This window comes from Dermacentor andersoni, chromosome 5, assembly GCF_023375885.2.
Source record: "Dermacentor andersoni chromosome 5, qqDerAnde1_hic_scaffold, whole genome shotgun sequence".
NCBI lineage: Eukaryota > Metazoa > Arthropoda > Arachnida > Ixodida > Ixodidae > Dermacentor > Dermacentor andersoni.
Window position 1 is genome coordinate 161,125,623 of NC_092818.1, and position 22,512 is coordinate 161,148,134.

The 22,512-nt window shown below is 41.3% G+C and overlaps 1 protein-coding gene and 2 long non-coding RNA genes across 3 annotated transcripts in view; 1 reads left to right on the plus strand and 2 right to left on the minus strand.

Moving 5' to 3' along the window:
• LOC140218623 (uncharacterized) overlaps positions 1–2,322 on the minus strand; it is a 2,849-nt gene extending 527 nt beyond the window's left edge. Inside the window, exon 1 of the long non-coding RNA XR_011894830.1 lies at positions 2,259–2,322. This is a non-coding gene — a long non-coding RNA (uncharacterized lncRNA). The remainder of the gene's footprint in view (positions 1–2,258) is intronic.
• Positions 1–9,365, plus strand: part of LOC129385126 (uncharacterized) — a 23,362-nt gene extending 13,997 nt beyond the window's left edge. Inside the window, exons 2-3 of the long non-coding RNA XR_008612707.2 lie at positions 118–290; positions 9,058–9,365. This is a non-coding gene — a long non-coding RNA (uncharacterized lncRNA). The remainder of the gene's footprint in view (positions 1–117; positions 291–9,057) is intronic.
• LOC126531515 (uncharacterized) lies at positions 6,110–22,032 on the minus strand. Its single transcript, XM_050179058.3, has 2 exons — positions 18,661–22,032; positions 6,110–15,038 (listed from the first exon to the last, which is right to left on the minus strand). The coding sequence occupies exons 1-2, from the start codon at positions 19,995–19,997 to the stop codon at positions 14,084–14,086; spliced, it is 2,292 nt and encodes a 763-aa protein (XP_050035015.1). The 5' UTR covers positions 19,998–22,032; the 3' UTR covers positions 6,110–14,083.
• Positions 22,033–22,512: the final 480 nt, after the last annotated feature.

Here is a 22,512-nt window from a genome sequence, read left to right on the forward strand (position 1 = left end):
ATGGAGGAGACCCTGAGCTCCTGCATGTGGAAGCAAAGAAGCAAAGTTACACCTCCCAATTCTTCATTGAAAGCGAATTCTTGTGTTGTTTTGCACTTTGCCCTTCTGAACGTGCAGTGCCCAGCTGACCACTTCATGACTTCATCACGACAGTGACTGGTCTACTGCGTCTGCCCTCTACTGGCCAATTTCCAACATATAAGCAAGCATCGTTGGCACTGTCTCTAACTTTTGGCAGCAGTGGTTGCGGTCATGAGAAAGTCGCTAATCTACTCCTACTTTTGCCACAGGTTCGTCTTTTTTTTCCTTTGCTTTCCAAACATACTTTTCTCTGTGTATACCACTGTCGCTGCTGCCAAATCACGTACTGTACACGTACTGTTTAAGAAATGGACGCATTACGCACTGATGTTGCTTAGATGCGTGACAGCCTTAACATGTTCAATTAACTTTTCGAGACGGTTGAGAAGCACAATACTGAGCTGTTGAAAACAGGGCTCTGACTGATGAAAATGGCCTCTTGGCACGCAGTGTTTCTGAACTGGAACTGTACTCCGGCTAAATAACGTAGAAGTAAAAGGTGTCCCTGCAACCAAAGGTGAAAGATGTCTTGCAGTTGTTCAGTCTACGAGTGATGCTATAGGATGCAAAATCGCGCCTGAGGATGTCGATAGTGCACATCGTGTACTAGCAAAAAAAATAAACAAATATTATTGCATGCTTTTGCTCCCGAGAGAAAAAAAAAAACTGAGTTCGTGAAAAAGGCACGCAAGGCTCGCTTTACCACTGCGACCCTTGGGTTTCCACAGAAGGATCAGAAGCCCTTATATGTAAATGAACATTTCACGCAAGAAAGGAAACGGCTGTTTGCACAAGCTCTTGAACTGAAAAAAGCATCAGGTTGGAAATACCTCTGGACAGACCACTGCATAATAAAAGCCAGAAGGACAGATAACAACCATGTCTACCGTATCTCTCGTACGGATGATCTTGCTGTTTTCACCTAGCTTACTAGTGTTTACGGCTGCATATCTTAAACTTGCCCAAGAATGTTTTCTTGTCAGGATCTTAAAAAAATATTTCACTGATGAAAGTCTCAAGTTATTACTGATACATATTAATATTCGTAGTCTACGAAAAAACTATGACAGCCTCATTGCATTCCTTTCTGTAATTAATCACAACTTCTCTTTTATCTGTCTATCTGAAACGTGGTTGTCACTGGACGATAGAAATTTATATGCGCTACCGGAGAAGAATGCAGAGTACTGCTATCATGCTACGCCAGGTGGCGGCAGATCTGCAATATTAATTAAATTGTCATTGCCATACAAACGCAGCAATGATCTTGCTTTTCTAATTTGCTCTGAGAGTTTATATAGTTAGAATTTGATCAGTGTTTTTTCAATTGATGGGCGGAACACATTGTTAGCATGCATTTATCGTTCACCATCATTGTCATACTCCGAGTTCTGTCTACAGTTTCAAAAAATTTTGCACAGTTTTACGAACGAAAGCAAAAATGTCATTATCTGCGGAGACATCAACATAAACATTATTGAGCCTAATATTCCATCATGTTCTGATTATCTCGGGTGTTTCCTTAGCTAAGGCCTTGCTTCTTTAATTACTTCTACTAGATGTGACATGGCAGGATCTAATACGTTAATTGATCACATATTAACAAACTTTACTACAGATTATACAGCAGGAGTCGTTGAGCACAGCATAACTGACCACTACCCTATATTCCTGACTTTAGGTACAGAAAATTCTAAATCGACTGAAAAGAAAGAGAAAGTATATTTGGACTCTCAAAAATTTATCTCTATGATACAGCCAAATGACTGGACCGCCGTACTATGTAAATCTTGCGCTTAAGAGGCTTATCAGCGGTTTTTGGCTGCAGTTACGCACTGCATTCATGAATGCACTACTACATTTATCATAACTTGTTCTTTTTAAGTTCTCCTCGAAAACCTTGGGTCACGTGGGCGCTACTTTAATGTATATTTAAGAAAAATCGGCTCTACAAAAGGGTAATTTGTGAGCCATTTAACTGTGAACTTAAATCTCATTTCAAGAAATAATCCAATACACTTGCAGCCGCACTTAAATGTGCCAAACAAGATTACCTTCAGAACAAGATTTTGAATAACGACAATAATACGAGGTGCAACTGGCAGGTCATCAACGAATTCTTAGATAATAAATGTCGTGAGCATTTAACAAAAATAAAAACTGAAACACAAACATACCGCCATCCAGCTAATATCGCAAATGCCTTCAGTGAGTATTTTAGTAGTACTTGCGATTCTCAAACAGATCCCCCATTACTGACATTGCCTCGTCATCTTCATTCTTTCTACTTGCAACCTACGAATGCAAAGGAAGTTCATGTTATATCTTCGCTTAGGTACTGGACCTAGCCTAGACTCTGTTCACCCATCTCATATAAAGTTAGTTTCTAATTAACTGTCTCCTATTATAGCAGATATTGTGAACAAAATGTTTAAAGCGGGCATATTTCCCAAGTCTCTGAAAGTTGGTAAAATAACACCTTTTACAAAAAAGGCAATCGTGAACTTCTGAATAACTACAGGCCTATTTGTATTCTTTCATGTTTCATTAAAATATTTGAATGACTAGTTCATACACGTTTATCATCCTGCCTAGCAAAATTTAATCTACTGTCACCTAAACAGCATGGCTTTTAGCAGGGTTGCACAACCAAGCTTGTGCTTCTAACCTTCACCGATAAAGTCAAGAAGGCAATCGACCAAGGCTTGCAGGCTGGAAGTGTATTTATAGATTTAACAAAAGCTTTTGACACCATTAATCACAAAATTCTAATACATAAACTTGAATCTTATGGCATAATTGGCCCGCCACTTCAGTTTATTTCTAGCTACCTAACCAATCGTACTCAAGTTCTTCGGATTGATGGCAAACTCTCATCTGCTAAGAGCATATATCAAGGCATTCCTCAGGGCTCGATCCTTGGCCCGCTGCTGTTTCTACTATTTATTAACGACCTACCTAATGTTCTGACCACTACCGACTGCATATTATATGCAGCCGACATGACTATCTTTGCTTGTGCTAATAATGTCGACGAGCTACAGCAAAATGCTAACGTTGATCTGCATAACATAACTTCCTGGTGTCGAAATAACATGTGCATTAATCCGCTAAAAACGGTTCTTATGGTTTTTCATTCCTTCCCAACACTAATTTCGAAATATATATTTGTGGATCTTGACAACAACTTAATACCAATATCTTATAGCTCAAAGTTTCTTGGCACAGTTTTAGACAGGCACCTGAAATGCAATCTTCATGTGCAGTTGCTTGTACGTAAGATTTCTTTTGGAATACGCGCCATAATCAAAACCCACTCACATTTTCAGCCGCATATTATCCACTCCCTTTATCATGCACACATTCACAGCCATTTATCTCACTGCCTATCATCCTGGGGTAAAACATACTTCACACACCTCAGCGAACTTCAATGCCTGCAGAATCAGGTGCTTCGTCTCATTACTTTCAGCCATTTCCTATCCAATGCAACGCCACTTTATTGCAGTTTAAACATTCATCCTCTTCATCAGCTCTGTCAGTTTAAGTTAACAATTGTGTTTTATAAGTTATTTCATAATATTGTACATGTAGATGGCTTTGTCACTGAAACTTCTGTAAATACTAACATTACTAGGTTCTCTGAACTCGATAATAGTCTTTTACCTAAAGTGCGCACAAACTATGGTAAGTTCACTACCACATTTGTGGGAATCAAACTGTGGAATTCTATTCCATATACCATTAAATCATCACCCCCAGAGCATATATTCAAAAACCAAGTTAAGAAATATTTTATGCAACAACTCTCTTCATCGTAACAGCTGACTCATGTGATTGTAATAATAATTGACTTAGCTATAATACTACATGTTATATTACTCCTATTTTTATTGTATTGTAAACTTGCATTGCTTGTTTATTACAGAAGCTTTCTTTTCAATTTTGTGTCATACTAAACAACTTTATGTTTTCTTGCTTTTCGCACTGTTCCTTATTTTTTTTTCAAACTGTCTGTAAAGTCACCATAACCAATGCTTGATTTATATCTCGTTATTTCAGTGACAGTGTTATGCAGTTTCCACAGTACAGCTAGCAAAATTTTATGCCATCATTAAAACACGTTTATTGATCTACAATGCTTGGATAAGTAATTCTCAGCAAAATCCATAATAAATCACAGATTTTGTACTTAAACATCAACCATAACGGGCTCCTTATTTACATGAAATGTTAACAAGGCGATGAGTTTAGTTTGCCGACGACACCACAGGCGCCTCATATAATGCATGGAAATAGGAAGAAAATGAGTGTTCAGAAATTATTTGCAAAGCTCATAACAAGCCAGAAATGCTAAAGTTCCATCACACATTAAACCTAACGTACCCTCCTTGTCACCAAATGTAAACATGATGTTCAGTATAGTTCTCTCGAGATACTGAGATACGTAACAAGTAACAATATATTATGTCATCAAGCACATGCTGAAGGAATTTTTTGCAAAAACTGTAATCCTTTAACACACATCTAACTCAATGTACACATCCATAATCTTTCCCCAGATATTCACTACATTTGATTTTGATGGCAGTTGTAGTTCTCCCAGGTCAGCAAGCTTAACTCTGCGCCATTTGTAAAACACGCCTCTAATGCTCCGAAGCAGTTGCATACATAATTTACTGCAAAGTCTGTAATTAATCCGCACACTTTATACTGTGTCTACACATCACCCATAACCTGCCTTTTATTTTCGCCCTATATGGACAATGCACCTTGTTTACTTCACCGATTACACAGGGAAACCTACTAAGTGCCTTGTGGAACGCAATAGAATACTGAGAGAATACAAAAATTGAGTACTCAGTAATTATTTGAAATAATCATAATTAAGCAAGAAAAGTTAAAACTTCCTCTGCACATCATAACATGGCCCCAATTCTCTGCAAACAAAATTGCTGCCAGTTTGGTTCTCCTAGGGCAGGAGGAAGCTTTGTAGCATTTCAAATAACACCTCTATGCAAGCAGAAAACAAGTGTATAACAATATTCACTTAAGCACACAGATCAAAATTTACCTGCCCATCACTTCCGACAGGCTGCCCTATTCTATAAACTTTGTGAATGATCTAGTTCTTCAGGAAACCACGAAAGCATCAATGTTTTTGAGCACTCCTTGTTGCATTAACTGCTTTGCTGAATAGGCCAGTGCCAACTATTGACTAGCCCCAAAATTTGTTTCACTAATCACAGGCTATCTCGGTCAGACCTAAATATATGAATTGAACCCAATGCAATTTACACCGACTTCTGTGAACAAACATGCTATGTGTACTAAGATAACACAAATGAACAAACATTTTCTCCTCTCTTCCCAGTCACACCATCTTAGACTATTTTTGTATTTCACCTAATTACATAATTACTTATCTTTAACGAACTTCTCAAATAGTATAATAAGAGGAAAATTGTCAATTGGAAAATTATAGGACATCATGGAAAATTTCCGTTCCATTTTTCTGTTGCTATATACGCGCTACATAAAAGATTTTTCCAAGCTTGAAAGAATCCAGCAAAAAGTGCTACACGGCACTTTTTTATGGGCTTTCATTCAGGCTTGAAAAAGAACTCGTGTAGCACATATTGAGCAACAAAAAGTTGGGTCAGGAATTTTTCAGGATGGTCTACAATTTTCTCATTGACACTTTTGCTCTGAATATAATATTTAATGAAGTTTATTACTTATAACTAATGATTTACTTAAGTGAAATACACAAAGCAGTCCAAATTCCTCCATGCAACGGCAAACAACATTACTTTGGTTCTGTCCAGCTATGCTGCACTAGCGTATCCTCAAATTTTAGCACCTGTTACCTGGGCCACCCTGTATAAGCACATGCAAAAGTTGGCACTAAAAAAAAAGTTATTGTTCTTGGCCTATCATCAAACAACTATGTCAACGCTAAACGGCATGTTTCTCATGTCCTCATTTTGTTTAGCATTGTTATTCAGTCATACAAAACACAGTAGGCTCAGTCATGCATAAAAACTTTATTAAGTCACAGTTATAAAAGCAACACTAAACACTGACACATTGTAAGACAATACAGTCACTTTCATGGCACAGGTGACAAATAAAACATCATGCAGGAGCAACAACTTGTCACATTTGTGTCACCTTAATTAAGAAGCTAATGGACATACAATGATCAATACAAAACGAAAAACTACCTGAGGATTTCAGAAGGAACACGGTATCACAATGCAAAGAGATGACTTCTCTCTGAACACCAGAGGCAAACACAACTGGTGATGAGGGCTACGAATAATCTGCGAGTGCAGACATTCAGGCCATTAGGAATAGTGAACCAAAACTTCAGCGCTCGAAAAACAACTCGGCTAGATAGCAGGAGCATCAAAAGGTTGATATGCATGCCTCCACTCCAAGGCAAGGCACTGCTCATTCGTCAATGTTGAGGCAGAATTCAAATTGCATACTGCACTTAGCCTGCCAATGGTATAGCTGGCGCAACGTATGTGGACAAGGGTGATAACAAATACGAACAAATACCACTACCAACTGAAGTTTGTTTTGAGCAGAAAAAGATATTTGCACAAGTGGGCACTTGTGCATCATACATACAATATGCACTAACGAGGACGTGACGTGAAGCAGTGTCCAACGACAGATGTGACTCCAGAAAAGCAAGTTCAGCGGTAACAAAGAAATGGTCATACCAATGACGCATTGAATATTTCTTATTATAGAATGCCTCCAATGTACCTCTTGTGGCAGCATCTTTCCTCCTGCCCAGAATTTTTACATCCTCAAATCACTGGATGCATTTTATGTCAAGAAATATGGTGATAAATGTGTCCGTGATACATCTCCTTCTTTGTATGTCACTGAATTTGCATTCGTAGAGTCATGTTTATTTTATTTATTTATTTATTTACAGGCTACTGCAGGCCAATACAGTAGGCCCAAGCAGTAGTGGAGGACAAAGGTTTAGACACTGAAACAATGTATGGAAAGGCTATATTGGTGATTCGACACTGTCTCGTGTCATGTCCTTGTTAGCACATTCTGTATGCACGATGCATGTTTCTTCACTTCCTGCAGATATTCTTTTCTGCACAAAATGAATTTTAGCTGATAGTGGCATTTGTTCATGTCTGTTTTTCTTTGTTTGCCTGCATTCTTTGCACCGGCTATACCATGGCATATACACTCTGTTTAAGTAGTTCCGCGCAGCAGAGCCAAGGCTACACGACCTGCAAGTGCAGATTATTGCACAGTGATATGTAATACTACTGTTCATAACCCATTGGACGACTGATTGGACATTGGACGATGGCCTTTACAAGTGGTTTTGTTGGCAAGTGTCTACTTGGAAGCATCTTTGCAGGTCACAGTGCGGTTTATCGTGCAATTTTGCTTTGTTCTTTAATAAAATATTTATTGTGGATTTATGATACTGAAAATAGAGTTCTCCACTTGTTCGCATGAAAACATGCAAAGAACGAAAAAATTAACGCAACGCTTTCATATGGGCATTAATTTACATATAAAAAGTATAAACATATAATTGCTTTACAGTGGTTAAATTCATATGGAGGAATGCCTCCTTCGTCCTTCACAAAAATGACATCCGCAGACTCATTTGTGTGGTATCATTCCAAGCTGCTCTGTTATGCAAAAGGAACGAATAAGTTGGCGTTGAACATGCTTGGAAGAGCGCAGAAGGATTTCGGTAAACATGCCCAAATCATAACAAAGGAAATGGCTGCACTTACGAATGGCAACGAGTGCGCTGTGTACAAGTGGACGTTACAAGAGGGATCAAGAGATGGCACCACCATCCCCTGCGACAAGCTGGCCAAGTGGTCCTTTTGAACCCTCCACTTTTGCCATCTTTGTTACCCTCCTCCTCTTCTGTATCTCGAAATATGTTAACGCACAGCCTTTTTTGTGTCAGAGTGAATATGGACCAAATTTTCTACCACTGCTACCACAACAGGTGATGTCGCTACGCAATTGCAGCCTTAGTAGATGCTGCCGCCGCCTGCATTGCAGCGCTCGCCGCTAGAAGATGACAAGGCGTGGAAGGGCATCTTTAGGATATTTTCGGCCCGCTGATTTATCGACGAATCCTATAGCTTCTATAGCGCCGTACGGAACTAGTGAAACATAGTAGAAGCACCAATTCATCCAATAGTAGGCTTAGCTAGGCTGATGCATTGTTTAAGCAAGTCGTAACTTAAAGGCACACATGCAAGACAAACTGATGGAAGCCAAAATAAAGCAAGAACTAGTAAAGTCAAGTCAAAGCTAGTAGTAGCACACACATTGAAATGAGACAAAATGCAAAGAAAAAGGTACAAAGTAAATACAGACACAACAAATAGGTCACAGCAAGTTGCAGCCATTGCAGCAGTTACAGTGCATGTATGAGTATCCACAACAGTGCCCCTTCTGCAATACCAGATGCGCAAGGTATTCGAGGACACAGCTTGAAAACACCATAGACATTAACATTCTTGTTCTATCTGCCTAGGTGCTTATCTTTGACCACACCAACCCCTTCGCCACCTATCTACCTTATTTATTCCATGGTGTGAGCTTCCACTCTCACAAAGGAGATGAAGCCACACATTGTTCTAGTTGCCTTAAATGAACCACAGTGACCTAGCGATCGCCACCTTTCTGAAGGCCACAAAATCCTTTGTTTTTAGTGCGAGATGAGAGTTTATGGTCAATTATCATCTCTGACGTGGACAAATAAGCACTGCCACTTGTCAGACGCTATTCAGGCAGTTGAGTTTCTCCAAAAGGTGGAGGCCATGATGAGTGAGAACCCTGAAAACCTGATTATGCCCATTGCCGAGCAGCTTGAAGTCGCTGAGTCAACAGTCAATCTTTCTGTGCACGATGTGAACATGTGCTGCTCTTAATTGGTGAATTTGCTTGCTCCTTCAGCATATGTGCAACCCAAGAATACCCAACCCAACCTGAACTTCTGTGGCCACGTCACTCAAGCACAGCGGACTAACCTGTATGCTGCTGTGTATGGCAGGCATAAGAGAAGGACTAACAGCCACATAATTATAAAAAGTCGCTACAGGCTGTTATTGTGGAAGCACTTCAAAACGTCAACACACTATCTGAATCAAGTATGTTGCCATTATTGTAACTAAATTCAGTCAGTAATTGAGGCTGAAGATGGTTTTATTTAGCAGTCCTAAAAGAAAGCAGCGAAAGAAACACTGTAAAATATTTCGAATGAATATATAAAATCTTGTCTGAAATAATACTGTTATTCTGGAAGTCGTCACTACATGTCATCAAAACCTTGCACACCCACTATAACATAGGAAATTTTACAGCTACACTAGCTAAAAAAATTTTATTTTTCTGACATTCTACTATCACATAAAACCAACTTACATGCTCTAAAAACCAAAAACAGGTACAAATGTTCACTTACATATAAAATGTACAGCATGATCCACTGTTAAAGGGCACACGCAGTTGGTATTCTGCCATACATTATTGCCAACATATATACAAGCCAAATTTTTATGTATACATGTCGTTACATCAACCACTCCTTTCAGGTAAAAGTGAAGAAATGTTCCAGTTATGGCCTTATCAGTTGCAAGGTGTTCCCTTTAACAGTGCACCATGCTATACAACGGACCTTTCCATAAAGTACGCTGCCACATGGGCTTGGTAGCCACATCCAAAGTGTCGTGAGAGTAAGGCTTGACAGGAGTTCGTGCCTATTGCATTTATGCGGATCACCAAATGCAAACAGCCCCTGCTGGCCTCACGGTCTCATTCATTGTAAGTCAATGATGCCCTATTTCTTTTTTTTTTCCCCATTAATTCTTGTTCGAAACATAGGGCGTGATCGGAGATATTTTGTTGGATATGCGTTCTGTTCAGTTGCTGCAATGTCACAAAATTGCAGTGTGCGAAATTTGTGACAGCGGGGCGGAGAGAGCAGCCAATCAGAAAGCGGTGACCTGCCCGGAAGTTTACTTCCGTCGTTTTTCGTCTGCTTGCAGACAGTATACTACAAAACGAAATGTTTCTCGTCTTCCAAATGAATGAAATTTTTATCTAAAAAAATTTATTTTTTCTTCTCAAGCCCAAACACGTTTTCAAATAGTAGTACGTGTGCCTACTGCAATTTATAACTATTAGTTTCTTTGTGTCGTCTCTAGGTGGTGTCGCACACAGCGAGAAGAAAAAAAAAAAAAAAAAACTACAGGAAGAGTGGCGCACTTTTCAAGAGGCAGCGACAACATTGCAGTGGCTAGCTGGCACCGATGATGGGGTCAATTTCTCTGTACAACCAACGAATTATTTGTTTCGAGAAACAAAAACGACGCCGGAATTCACTTTCTGCCATTTCTTCAAACGCGTTTCGCACTGCCACCCGCTCTTCTCCTTCCTCTAGAAATGCCAGCGCAACAACCTAAATTCCCAACGGAAGCGCCATTTTCTCGAATTAAACTATCGATTGGATCCAAACGTGCCATGCCGCAGCTGCCGGTTGGATCCAATCCAATCCACCAGACGCGCCATCCGAAGCCGTATGATCACTCCAAACTTCCCAGCTCCCGTCAGGTTCGGCGCCTAGCAGACGAAATGCTCGGTGGCAGGATGATTGACAGAAGCGTGTTGTCATTTTGACGTCGCCAAAAATGTGGCTGCGCCCCGCGACTGGCGACGTCGGTGCGGAGTAGGCCAATCGCGCGCGCTGGTAACCGAACGAACGCGCCGAACAACCATCTCCGATCGCACCTGTGGTGTCCTTCCATGCTACTGAAACAGATGCCAGAAGAAAAACCGCCAGTCTTTACCAGCAGCAGAATTGCAATGTTAGTACCACTGTACTAGACTGCCCCAACAGCTACAAGTACAATAAGAGCAAACCACTTCGCCATTTCCCAAATTATGATGTATGTGCTTTTTAAGTCATAATAGCAGCACCTGTGAAGCACAAAAGCTGAAGGTTCACTTTTGAACAAAAAAGAAGTAGACATGAGCAGACAGCCTATAATGGTGTGAGGCTGCCAACTGAATATTAAATGTGCTTGTTAAAGGGACCCTGAAACAATCTTGATGATTTTCTACAAGCATACTGAATCGTTAGAGTAAGTCCTTCTGATCATTAATTGACGCATCTAAGTGCTCCGCATAAAGAGTGTAATTTATTATAAGGTATTAAAATTCAATGGCAAAAATGGCGACGACATGAGTATGAACGGGAGTGAGTGCCAGTTTATGAGAGTACAAATGAGGGTCAGTGGCAATGATGTTGAGTGGACGCGTGAATGACTCAGCGACTGAGTGGTATGAATGTGAGTGAATGCTGGTGAAGTGGGAGTGGGCATGGGTATGAACATTAGTGGGTGCTGGTAAATTTGAATGGAAGTGAGCTGAATGGGCCAGTAGAAATATTAGTGGGTGCCAACAAAGGTTAGTGCACATAAGTGTGAGCGAGTATGAGCCTGCGAAAATACTGGTGAGTGCATATGAGTGATTATCCACTTATTCTACTGACATGATCGTAGCCGAAGGAATGCTCTAGCACTGGCTTATTTGATGCTTTTAGGCCAGGCACATATGCATATAGACCTCATAGCATTGTGCATGAGCATGCACTAGCACCTCGGGTGCTTGTTGTGTGATGATGCAGCATGCTACGAGTTTGGTTCCGTCCACATAGGGGCTCTGGTGTATGCCAGGAAAAAAAAAAAAAAAGAAAGTGTCAATCAAGTGTAGTGTCAAACACAACACTTATAAGGAAACCTTAGCTTTTATTAATTTATTTTTTTTAATTTGCCCTGGGCACATGCCTTTCGTGGGATACATACTAACTTTATTGAAGATGCAGCACAGGCAGCAGCAAGCTTGGAAGAGGAGAAACTGACAAGCAACACAGTGCTCTTAGACCACAATGATGTCTTGCTGTTTGCAATTTCGCCTGTTTCAAGAACTTGTAGAAACAGACTTGCTTGGTGCAGGTACCCTACCTCTATTGTCCTTTCAGCATTAGAAGATTCCCTAGGTTATAGTCAGGGAAGCTTTTACAGCGAAGTTGTTATGGGCTAGTTCCCCCAGGATTATGTCAGTATGCAGACACAAAATCCCGAAGATAGTGCAATGCAGGGCCGACCCGCGGCATAGGTGAAACAGGCGTTAAGCACTCCCCATACGTGGGCCGATCCCAAAGGTAGCGCAATTCCGGGACGACCCGTGGCTGAGGTGAAGGAGGCATTCAGCACTTTACATACGTGGGCCAATCCCAAAGATGGTGCAATACTAGGCTGATCACGGCAGAGGTGAGGCAGGTGTTAAGCCCTCCCCATTCGTGAACCAATCGCAAAGATAGTGCAATGCCGGGCCAACCCACGACGGAGGGGCAGTTCGGCGGAGATGCAGTAAGGGGCCCACATACGCAGTTTTGCTGGTCATCCTTCTTAACAGGGTGGAAGGGCAGTGACTTTCTTTTTGTGTGTGTGTTAACATAATTTATTTTTCAGAGTTTGATGAAACGTTAGTAAAACTGTACTAGAACAAGTCACTTGTAATCTTAACACAATATTCAAGAGTTTGCAGTTGTGAAAACAACCCAAACAACTGGCAAGTAATTTTCAGTGTGTTAGTTAATGGAGGCTAAAGAGCTTGCTATGTCTGTTTTGTTTAGGCAGAACATAACAAAGGTGTTCTAACTTTCCAAATAATTTTATATACTTGAATATATAATTTTACTATAAAAGGAAACAAGACATGCAACATGAGCTGAAGCTGAAAATGTGTCTTTAGAACTTTCATTTAAGCTAAATGTCCTTTATCAACACTGCGTGGTAGAATATAAGACAAATTCAGGAAAGTTCAATTGACTGTACTATTTTGAAATATGCACACATATGAAAAACAGGGAGAAACCCGCAGAAGCAGGTGGTGTAGCAAATTGCAAACCCTACTCCCAGCCTTCCTAGTAACTGCCACTAGTGGACAGGCATGGCTTTTTGGAAAGGTCCGTGGCAAAAGATCAAAGAAAGTTATCACAGTGAGAGTTTGTAAATCACCACACATAGCATACAGTGGCAACAGCACTGCCCCATCTTAAGCTTTGAACACTGTAGTAACGTCACCAGTGTCATGACTACCACTGCACACATTGTTTCAAACAAATGAAAATCAAAGCCACACTGTGTTAAGGCACATTACGCAGTGGGTACACATATGGTAATGGCTGAAAAGTGAAGATAAACGTTATCAATTACTAGTGATCGGTCAGTGTCTCCCTTCACTGTCCTTCAAAAAGCAACACTAATTAATTACACAAATAACATGACCAGTTATTGAGAGACAATCATGAGAGCCATTGTGGCCACAAAATACACATGCAATTTATACAATAATAGATAAGACTAATGAATACTCATAGACCGATCTTACCACAAGTCTCACTGTGCCATCGCTGCTACAGCTACTGCAATTAATGCGTAATTAGGTCATGGTAAAAGGCCCATAAGTCAACATTGTTTCCACTTCTTTTTCACTGTGACAAATAGCCAACTGAGATCTCAAAATCAGGAGGCAGTAAGGCGAGAATAAAATGATTGTACAACAAGATCGAATAGGAGCCCTAAGCACCTCAAAATATTTGCTAGAAAAATCCACGATGACATTCCCCTCAACGTTGTCTTGAACCTGAGAGCAGCGGGGAAAGCAGTGTGAACTGCAGGAATTGTGGTGCTCAAAGCACAGGTGTGCAAGCACTCTAAACATGGCAAGATCGGTCCACTAATTGCTTGAACATAACATGTTGACTTCAAGGACACAACCAACCATAAGGTTCCAATATGCTACAAGCAAAAGCTTAAGATAAACGTATCTTGTACCTTGCCCTTATTGAGGGCATGGGAAATGCGGCACTGTTCACTAAACCTGGCATCAATTATGGTGCACATTGGAAGGAAAATCAAGATATGGGGCAGAGCACGTCGTAAACACTAAGGTAGTCTGCAATTGCACGCCAGCAGTCACTGTTCAGAGCATCTATCTGTGTGCTGTTTGCAGGATGGCATCTAACGGAGTTCTGGACAACTCCTGTGATAACTAAATAGTAGTCCTTCAAAATGTTTGTAGCTGAGACTACAGCCGCAGCTACCTCAGCTTCCGTTTTCCCACTGACTCTTGCTATGTAAGCAAACTGACAGGCACTTCTAGCAAACAACTCAAACCCTTCTGCACATAGTCGGTCTGTCCTGTGCTGAAAAATAAAATCAACTGCACGGTTCAGAACACTCTTGTTCTTTCGTACTGTCTCAAATAAGATAAAGCTCTCATTATCAGTGCACTGCAACTTGGGGGCTATTACGAACTCTACAATGTGATTGTTCCTCCACATTCCTTTTGAAAGCTCCCTCACAAATTCAGCACTGAAACTAGAGTCTGAGTACAAGGCAAGTCCATTTAGTGTCGTGTTGTGCGACAGTAAGTACGAGAGATCTTCAGCGGTTTCGAGCCTGTTGATGGCATGAACAGAGATTGTCGCCACAGTTATGCTTCTGTTTGCCGCCAGGGCATGCATTAGGTCATGGAATTGGCCCCCCTCATCATGCCCCATTCCTATCTCCACTGCTGTGATGTAATCTGTAGTCTTCAGCATTTCACAGACAGCTGCACCCTTAGCATTGGCGGCATCTCCAAGGCATATCTTAAAGGTGTGAATGCGCTCGCTTACACCAATAGCTTGAAGGAGGGGCATCAGACTTGTCTCCGATATGTGTGAAATTGTTGGCAAGATCACTACTTCGGGGCACAATTCAGGGCACACCACAACAGCTGTCAAACCCGGGATATCAGGCTCGCTCCAGGGTAGTTGCACACGGCCATAGCAGCTGTTCGCAGCCAAGCACTCCGCCAAGGATACCCTGAAAAATTGCACTGGCAGGTATTTACAAAGGCAGAACTTCACTGACCAACACAGTGTCGCATGCTTCAAGCTGAGGCCTGAGGACCTGGAAGCATGACATTTGGCATCACAATTACAGTACATGCTAACAGAAATGAGCCAGCTAGCCCACCAATGTTTTAATAGTTACACTGTTGACACCAAATTTTTTCCCCTCTTTATTTTAGTAGCTGTAAACAAAACAGTCTCAAAATGCGTCTTTCTGGAATACCAAGGGCTGTACCAACCAACAGCTGTCGGTAACTGCGAGACCCTCTAGCTTGTCAGCTAACTTGCTGACAAGCTAGCTGAGCCCTCTGAAGTCTTCTTCAGACAAGCACCTGCGGCCCAATAGTCTAGGCTTTCTTGTTTTCTTCCACTTCATACTTACTAGATTCGAAGTTATGCCTTACCGAACTATAAAACAATAGCAGTAGAAATCTTGATAAGTGGCAGTGTGAAATAACAGCAGAATCTTTGCTCGAATTAGTTGGTGGGTCACAATACAAATAAATTCATATCAAGAACTATTCGTGGGCGGCCATCCTGTCACAGCGCCCGCCCTGTCTTTGTGTTCTTTGCCCTTACCTAGTTCACGCCATGAATTTTAAACTGCTGTCAAAAGCACTGCCATTAAATATGAGCGAATCAACTAGAGAGTCCTCACACATGGACACTTGTCTGCTCTAAACAATCTAGAACTGCAGCTTGTGGTGCATGTTGAAAAGCAAACTTGCACTTTATCTATTTTTTACAAGATAACTCATCTCAGTTTTCATCTTGTATTGCAAGGTTTGCTTGTCGTAGCTTCTTGCAATCATGGTCTGACAAGTGGACTCTGGATCTTACTTTTCTGCTTTCAGTAGGTATGATATGCAAAGAACATTTACAACAGATGTCTGTGACTGACAGAACAATGTCCTGACAGAAGAGTCCATGCTATTTTTTTCTTTTTTTGCTAGTATTAATCAGAACCAGGTATACTTGCGGACAACTTCCTGTGGCAAAGAAAAAGCTAGAGGGGCAGAGCTTCTGTACGGCGTTACTGCACCAAGTAGTCAGGCAGCATTTGACGTTTTCACTTTCTTGGAGCAGACAGTGAATGAGCCTAGCTTCCATGTGTGACGTTGCATTTGCCCACATGTATTTTGCCATAGTTTTCTGTTGTAAATAAGTTGCTAAAGCTCTCGCTTCCCCAGCTTAAACTAATGTGGATGTTAATGGGGGACATTACTTCAAAAGTGCTCTTAAAAATCATATCCTAGGGCGTTACATGCCAAAACTACAATATGATTATGCGGCACAACATAGTGGGGGACTCTGAATTTAATTTTGACCACGGTATACAGGTGGTTTTGCATCCCCCACTTCACCCCCTCAAAATGCAGCCACTGCGGCTGGGACTGGATCCTATACCTTTAGGCTTAGCCACGCAATGCCAGAGCCACTATGCTACCAGGACAAGTTAAGAGTGCTCTTACTTGTGTGCACTTCATACCCGTAACTTTCTCTTCATGGCCGCAGAAAGTTGCTTGCAAGTACAGCCAAGCTTTCCACTATTATCTATTTCAGGTTCTAGCAAAGAGGGGTGGTCAAGAAATAATTTTTGAGACCAAATCGAATATGAATCGAACAGTGCTACAACTGACCCAAATCCAACTGAATACCTTAAAGAAAGAAAGAAAGAAAGAAAGAAAGAAAGAAAGAAAGAAAGAAGACATTGTCGCAATTAATACACAATGATGTTCATACTCTATGTATTCACAATGTTCGGAAGTTTCTGTTGGACGTGATGAACCGTGGTTTATTAGAAGTCCAAACGGGGCATTAAAAATAAATGAGCAGTTTAGGAGGAAATGTCTGACCCTGAGGAATGTAACTTCTTACGTTTTTTGTCTACTATAGCTGCTGGTGTGATGTTTATCATGCATTTGCTCCAATTTCACGTTTCAGCACGCATTTGAGGATTAAAACTATTTGAAAACTATTAGGAAAGGTTGCATATTTACAAACTATTTGAAGACCAAATCGAATAAGACATTATTCAATTCATTATTTGAAATTTTCAAATATTCACACACCCCTGAAGATTATATTACGTTGCTCAGCAATTATTATAAATAGTGCTTTAAAGATGCAGGGGAATGTTTGGAGAAGTTGGAGGGCGAGCGCTGGGATGTCCTCCATGAATTTCTTGATATAGTCACAGCCGATTTTCGCTTTCGAACCATTAAGTGCACACAGCTGAATTGAAGGAAGGCTTTGTCCAAACATTCTTGTATGGCCCAATCCAGAAATACAAACTGGGGGCAAGGCTAGCAATGATACTCCACTAGTAATCTTACAGCACTAATCGCCTCACTGCTCGTCTTGCATTTGAATGCACATGAGGGAAGTCACCTTCACTAGGGAAAAGCTTACAAACTTAACTTTGCATACAGAAATGTGCACTTTGCACAAAACACGCACAATGTGCTGTTAAAGCTGTACAATTCAAACTAAAAAGGAACTAGAAACATACATTAATGCCTTGTGTTCAGTATGCTACTCGATACTAAAAAAAAATTATGGGGTTTTATGTGCCAAAACCACTTTCTGATTATGAGGCACGCCGTAGTGGAGGACTCCGGAAATTTAGACCACCTGGAGTTCTTTAACGTGCATCTAAGTACACGGGTGTTTTCGCATTTCGCCCCCATCGAGATGCGGCCACCGTGGCCGGAATTCAATCCCGTGACCTCGTGCTCAGCAGCCCAACACCATAGCCACTGAGCAACCACGGCGGGTTGCTACTCGATACTGAACTCCTACGTATGCGAGTTATAGCACTAATGCAAAGTCCTGTTTACTTGTTAAAAAAATGTATTTGCAATGTCATATTCCCTATGCCCAAGCTGACATAGAAAAATTCCGTGGTATAGGAACACCAAAGAGAAAAGTAAGTTTAGCTGTATAAGTAAATTATGCTGCTACAGTACCAGAAAAGTTACTCCTACAAGAGGAAGCTTGGCAAGACAGGAAAACAGCAAGTACGAAAGACAGGTGGCCAATGCTGCGTTCAAGTTCCTGCACCAGCTCACTGTGACATCACAAATCTTTGACACCTTCTTCAAAATGAATTTCTTATTGGTAGAGATGACTATATTCTAAAGGCTCCTAAGACTGAACTTAACAAGTTTCAAAACCTTTTGCTGCACTAAAATAGCTCAAATATGGGAAATTAATTTGCCATCTGCAGCATTAAATCGATGTATCCATGTGGGGCTTTCGCTGCGAAATTCAATAAATTGAAGTTTAGGCTTCATTTTCCTTCCTGGTAATCGACATCTTACCAAAAAATATTAATGATAACAGAATGTCAAAAGAATATTTTATCAGTCTAAGCGCACTTGGTGTTGCTCTTTAGTATCCCTTTAACTGAACACATTGCGGGTGCATGTTTACACAGTATCTGAACCGGTGAAGCACATAACAATTAAACACATTATTGCATCTTCATACCTGCCTCTGCGTGTCCAATTAAGTTATTACCTCCCAGTGCTAAATGACAAATTTGATCACTCTAAAGAAATAATAAAAGCGAAGAGAAGTAAAGCACATACCTCACTTGCATGCAAGCATCGAAGCTAGCAATAGTCAGCCTTTTTAGAGTCTTGTTTACAGCCAGTGCCTCGCAGAGTTGTCGTACTAGTGCCACACGTAGCTTGAGAGTCATATGAAGCTCTTCCAACGTGGTGTTTATCATCAATGCTCCTGCCCAGTTTGTGGTGCTTTCAAGAAACACACAATCCTCAAATTCCAAGGTACGAAGGCAGGTGTTGTATTGCAGTGCCAATGCCAGAGCTTGTTCGTTTCTTTGAGTAACAACACCTTCTTTAACATGCAGTTTCTTCAAGGTAGTGTTGCTTCCAAGCGCAGAAAATAAAGCGCCCATTGAGCAGCTCGTATTTGCGAACTGCACGGTCAGCTCTGTCAAAGAAGTGCAGGTGTTGATGGCTTCCGCCAGTGGGGTAAGCTGAGCGCGATCTATGATAGAACGAACACTGAGTTTCTTCAGGGTGTTCGTCTTCCACAGAAGTTGTGCCACGGGGTCGGTGGTCGGGAGGCGTCTGTCAATATTTAAAGGTGGGTTAAACGTCAGCGACTCACAGTTGACGAGGTATTGTAACGCATGGTACACATTCCTTGGTAGAGTCGCTTGGACGATCTTGACTCTTTTGAGGGTGCCGGCATTGCGTCGTAGCAGCGCTTCCAGTTCTGATGAAAATTTGAAGTTGATTTCAGGACAATCGATCACGAGCTCTTCCAGACCGGCGACAGCATTGAGGCCCTCGAATACGTATACGTGGCGCTTGGGCACTTCGTCGGGATTCTCTGCGGGGGTATTGGAGAGCACAAGCTTAAGCCTGCGAATGTTGCGGATGGGGCCGTCTCGCAACGCGGCAGCCAAGCGAACGGGGTAGGACTTTTTGTTTGGATTGTCAGTGTAGTCGGCGTTGCTGGGAAGCTTCCGAGAGAACAGCTTAAGCTCGTCAATGCAACAGTGGCGCTCAAGAAGCCGCGTAAGTAGGCACGAAGACTGGACGAAACAAACAGTGGAATGTTTGTTGTAAGCCTCAGCGTAGGGCATTGACTGCAAAATAACCTTGCCAGGTTTGTGCTCGAGAAGTTCGAAACCAAGGTCGTGCAGTACTCTGTTCCATAGACACATTTCGACGCTCAGCCAGCATCTTTGTCCAGATCTTCTCGCAGAGCAAGGACGATCGTAATACATTAGCTGCCCTAGAGTGGGTCTCTCGAAATCTGGCGGATCCACACTAGCATCACTTGAGCTGTTACGACAGTCGGGCGCTGCTTCATCTTCGCCGGCACATTTTTTAGCCAACGGCATAAATGCGACATCGAAATTGTCGCAGGGATCCTTCCTCTTAGTTGCCATTTACAAAGTTGTCAACAAGTGGTCGTGCCACTAGACTACTTCACACACATGTGCACTTCTTGACGTACGATTTGTCAGCACTGCAACGGCGCTCACGCGTTGAAACCTGACATGGAAGTAAGGACGACGTCTGTCAAGGAAGACCACGCTCACTGAACCATCGACCTCCTGCCGCCTCTACGAGTTTTTCAGCAATGGCGTCCAACGCCAACACGTGAAAGCCAAGCACAAAGGTTGCAGGTTGCACCACGGTGAAAACGACGCTGGCAATAGTGCCCCCTAAATCACTGTACTTAAATAAAGGAAGCAGAAGGAGCTAGGGATCAGGGAATTTTCCTTCCCACATATAACTATCGCCACCCGCCATGAATAAAAATAAATAAATAAAAAGTAGCCTTCGAGGCTGATTATTCAAGCAAGCTGTCGCTCAGCGGTGCGATTTGCAATATTGGGTCGCTGACTGCTACACCATATGACTGCTCCATTGGACTTACGGGTGCAAATCTCAAAGGCTTTGCTTTTACGAGCAACAAGTAGACCCCTCACCCCCCCCCCCCAAAAAAAAAAACACACATCATGGCCACCATGTTTTCGACATTATCTATTTATAATCGATTTACTATTGTATTTACTCAGGCACGGACGCCTCTAATACACACAGTAATCTATTCTATCTTAAATACTAAATATATGCATTAATATTAGGAATGAAAGGGGCCTTAAAGAATCTTTAACGGGGTACTTCGGTTAGCGAATCTCGAAGGCCATGCTTCATGGTTTGTCGCAACGAATTAAAACTGAAGCAAATCGCAAAAGAGCACGCGGGACAACAGAGGAGACGAAAACACAGCGCTATAGACGAAATGTAACGCAATACCATGAGTGTCGACTAGATAAAACAACAACAACCACAATAATAATAATAATAATAATAATAATAATAATAATAATAATAATAATAATAATAATAATAATAATAATAATAATAATAATAATAACAATAATTGCCATCACAAACACAAAACAACATAAGCAGACCGGTCTAGGCATCAGTTGGCTTGTAGGACCGTGCCTATGAATATGATACACATGGCGAAAAAGAAAAAAAAAACATAAATTGATGAGACATGGAGAATAAATAAAATGAATGAAAAAATGGAGAAGAACTAGATAACATTTGTTTACATTAGTTAAAACGAATGAAGTTGAAGTAAATATTATGGCGCAAGAAAAGTTCGGGAGGTTAATTTCACCATCGCTGATTTAATATTTCTTTCAGCGTGCTTTTCGATGTCGCATTAAAAATTTCATCTGGTAATTTGTTAAATATGTCCGGCGTCTGGCGGCACCATACCTTGTGGCTGAACGAGGAACTTTTTGTTTGAATGCGGAATTCCAAAAATGCTTGACGATAACTGTTTCTATAAGCAATGAATCAAAATTCGGTAGACCAACAAGTTCACGGAAGATATTTGCAGCTGTAATTACTCTCGTAGGCAATATCTTAATGTTGAATTGTAGGCAACATGTTTAAGACTATTTTTTTATAATCCTGTCTACCCTGCTTCTCCAACGATCCGAACAGAAGCCGAAGACTGTAATACCGTATCTCAACGCACTGTAACGCAGTGCATGTACAATAATCTTTTTTACAGACAAGGGTGCGAAACTTTTGATATTAAACAACAGCCAAGCTGCTGACCTCAGTCTAGAACAAACAAGTGATAGGTGATGTTGCCACGATAAGTTACTATCGAAATAGATTCCGAGATATTTTACACAGTCCACGTATGGGATAGGCACACATTTACAAGACATACAGTCTGACTCATCTAAATAGAGAGTCATGTTAGTTAAAGTAGTCTTGATTGGAGAGCGAAACAAACATTGCAAGTTGTGTTTTTTGGGTATTAACAACAATTCTATTATTAGTGAACCAAGCGTTGCCTTGTACACGTCATTTTGCAACATTTCAGTGGACATTCTGTAAGAAAGATGTTTTGTCAGCTGGCGGAGTGTTACCACGTTCCCGTCCCGACTTGGGCGTCGCCTACGGTTTCGGCCCGAGGAGTTCCCCCCTTGGGATCTCAAACGGCTTAAAACTCCTCAGGACCTCAATAAAGTTCTTGACTGACTAACACCGTGTCGTCCGCATACTGGAACACGGAGCATTTGGAAATTGCCAAAGGAAAGTCATTAATAAATATATTAAACAACAATGGCGATAAAATGGACCCCTGAGGAACTCCAGCTTTCAACGACAGCTTAATTAGAACTAAAGTACCCTTATCATTGGTAGCGACCACTTGAAATCTGTTGCTCACGTAATTGTCGATAATGATACAAAAATGCCCACGAAATCCCCAAAAATGCAGTTTACTTAACAAGATTTTATGAATCAGGGATTGAAACGCTTTCGCTACATCTAAGTACAGCGCACACGTGAAAAGATTCTGATCGAATGCCGAGAACAGTTCATCTAAAAATTCCTCAAGCAGTGCCACGGTACCGCGCT

What these genes read in the sequence shown, in the direction of transcription:
- LOC126531515 (XM_050179058.3), bottom strand. Translation starts at nt 19,997, where the DNA reads ATGGCAACTAAGAGGAAGGATCCCTGCGACAATTTCGATGTCGCATTT. An exon ending in GATGCTTGCATGCAAGTGAG is followed by an intron (nt 15,039 to 18,660) that starts GTATGTGCTTTA and finishes GCAATTTTTCAG; the next exon opens with GGTATCCTTGGCGGAGTGCT.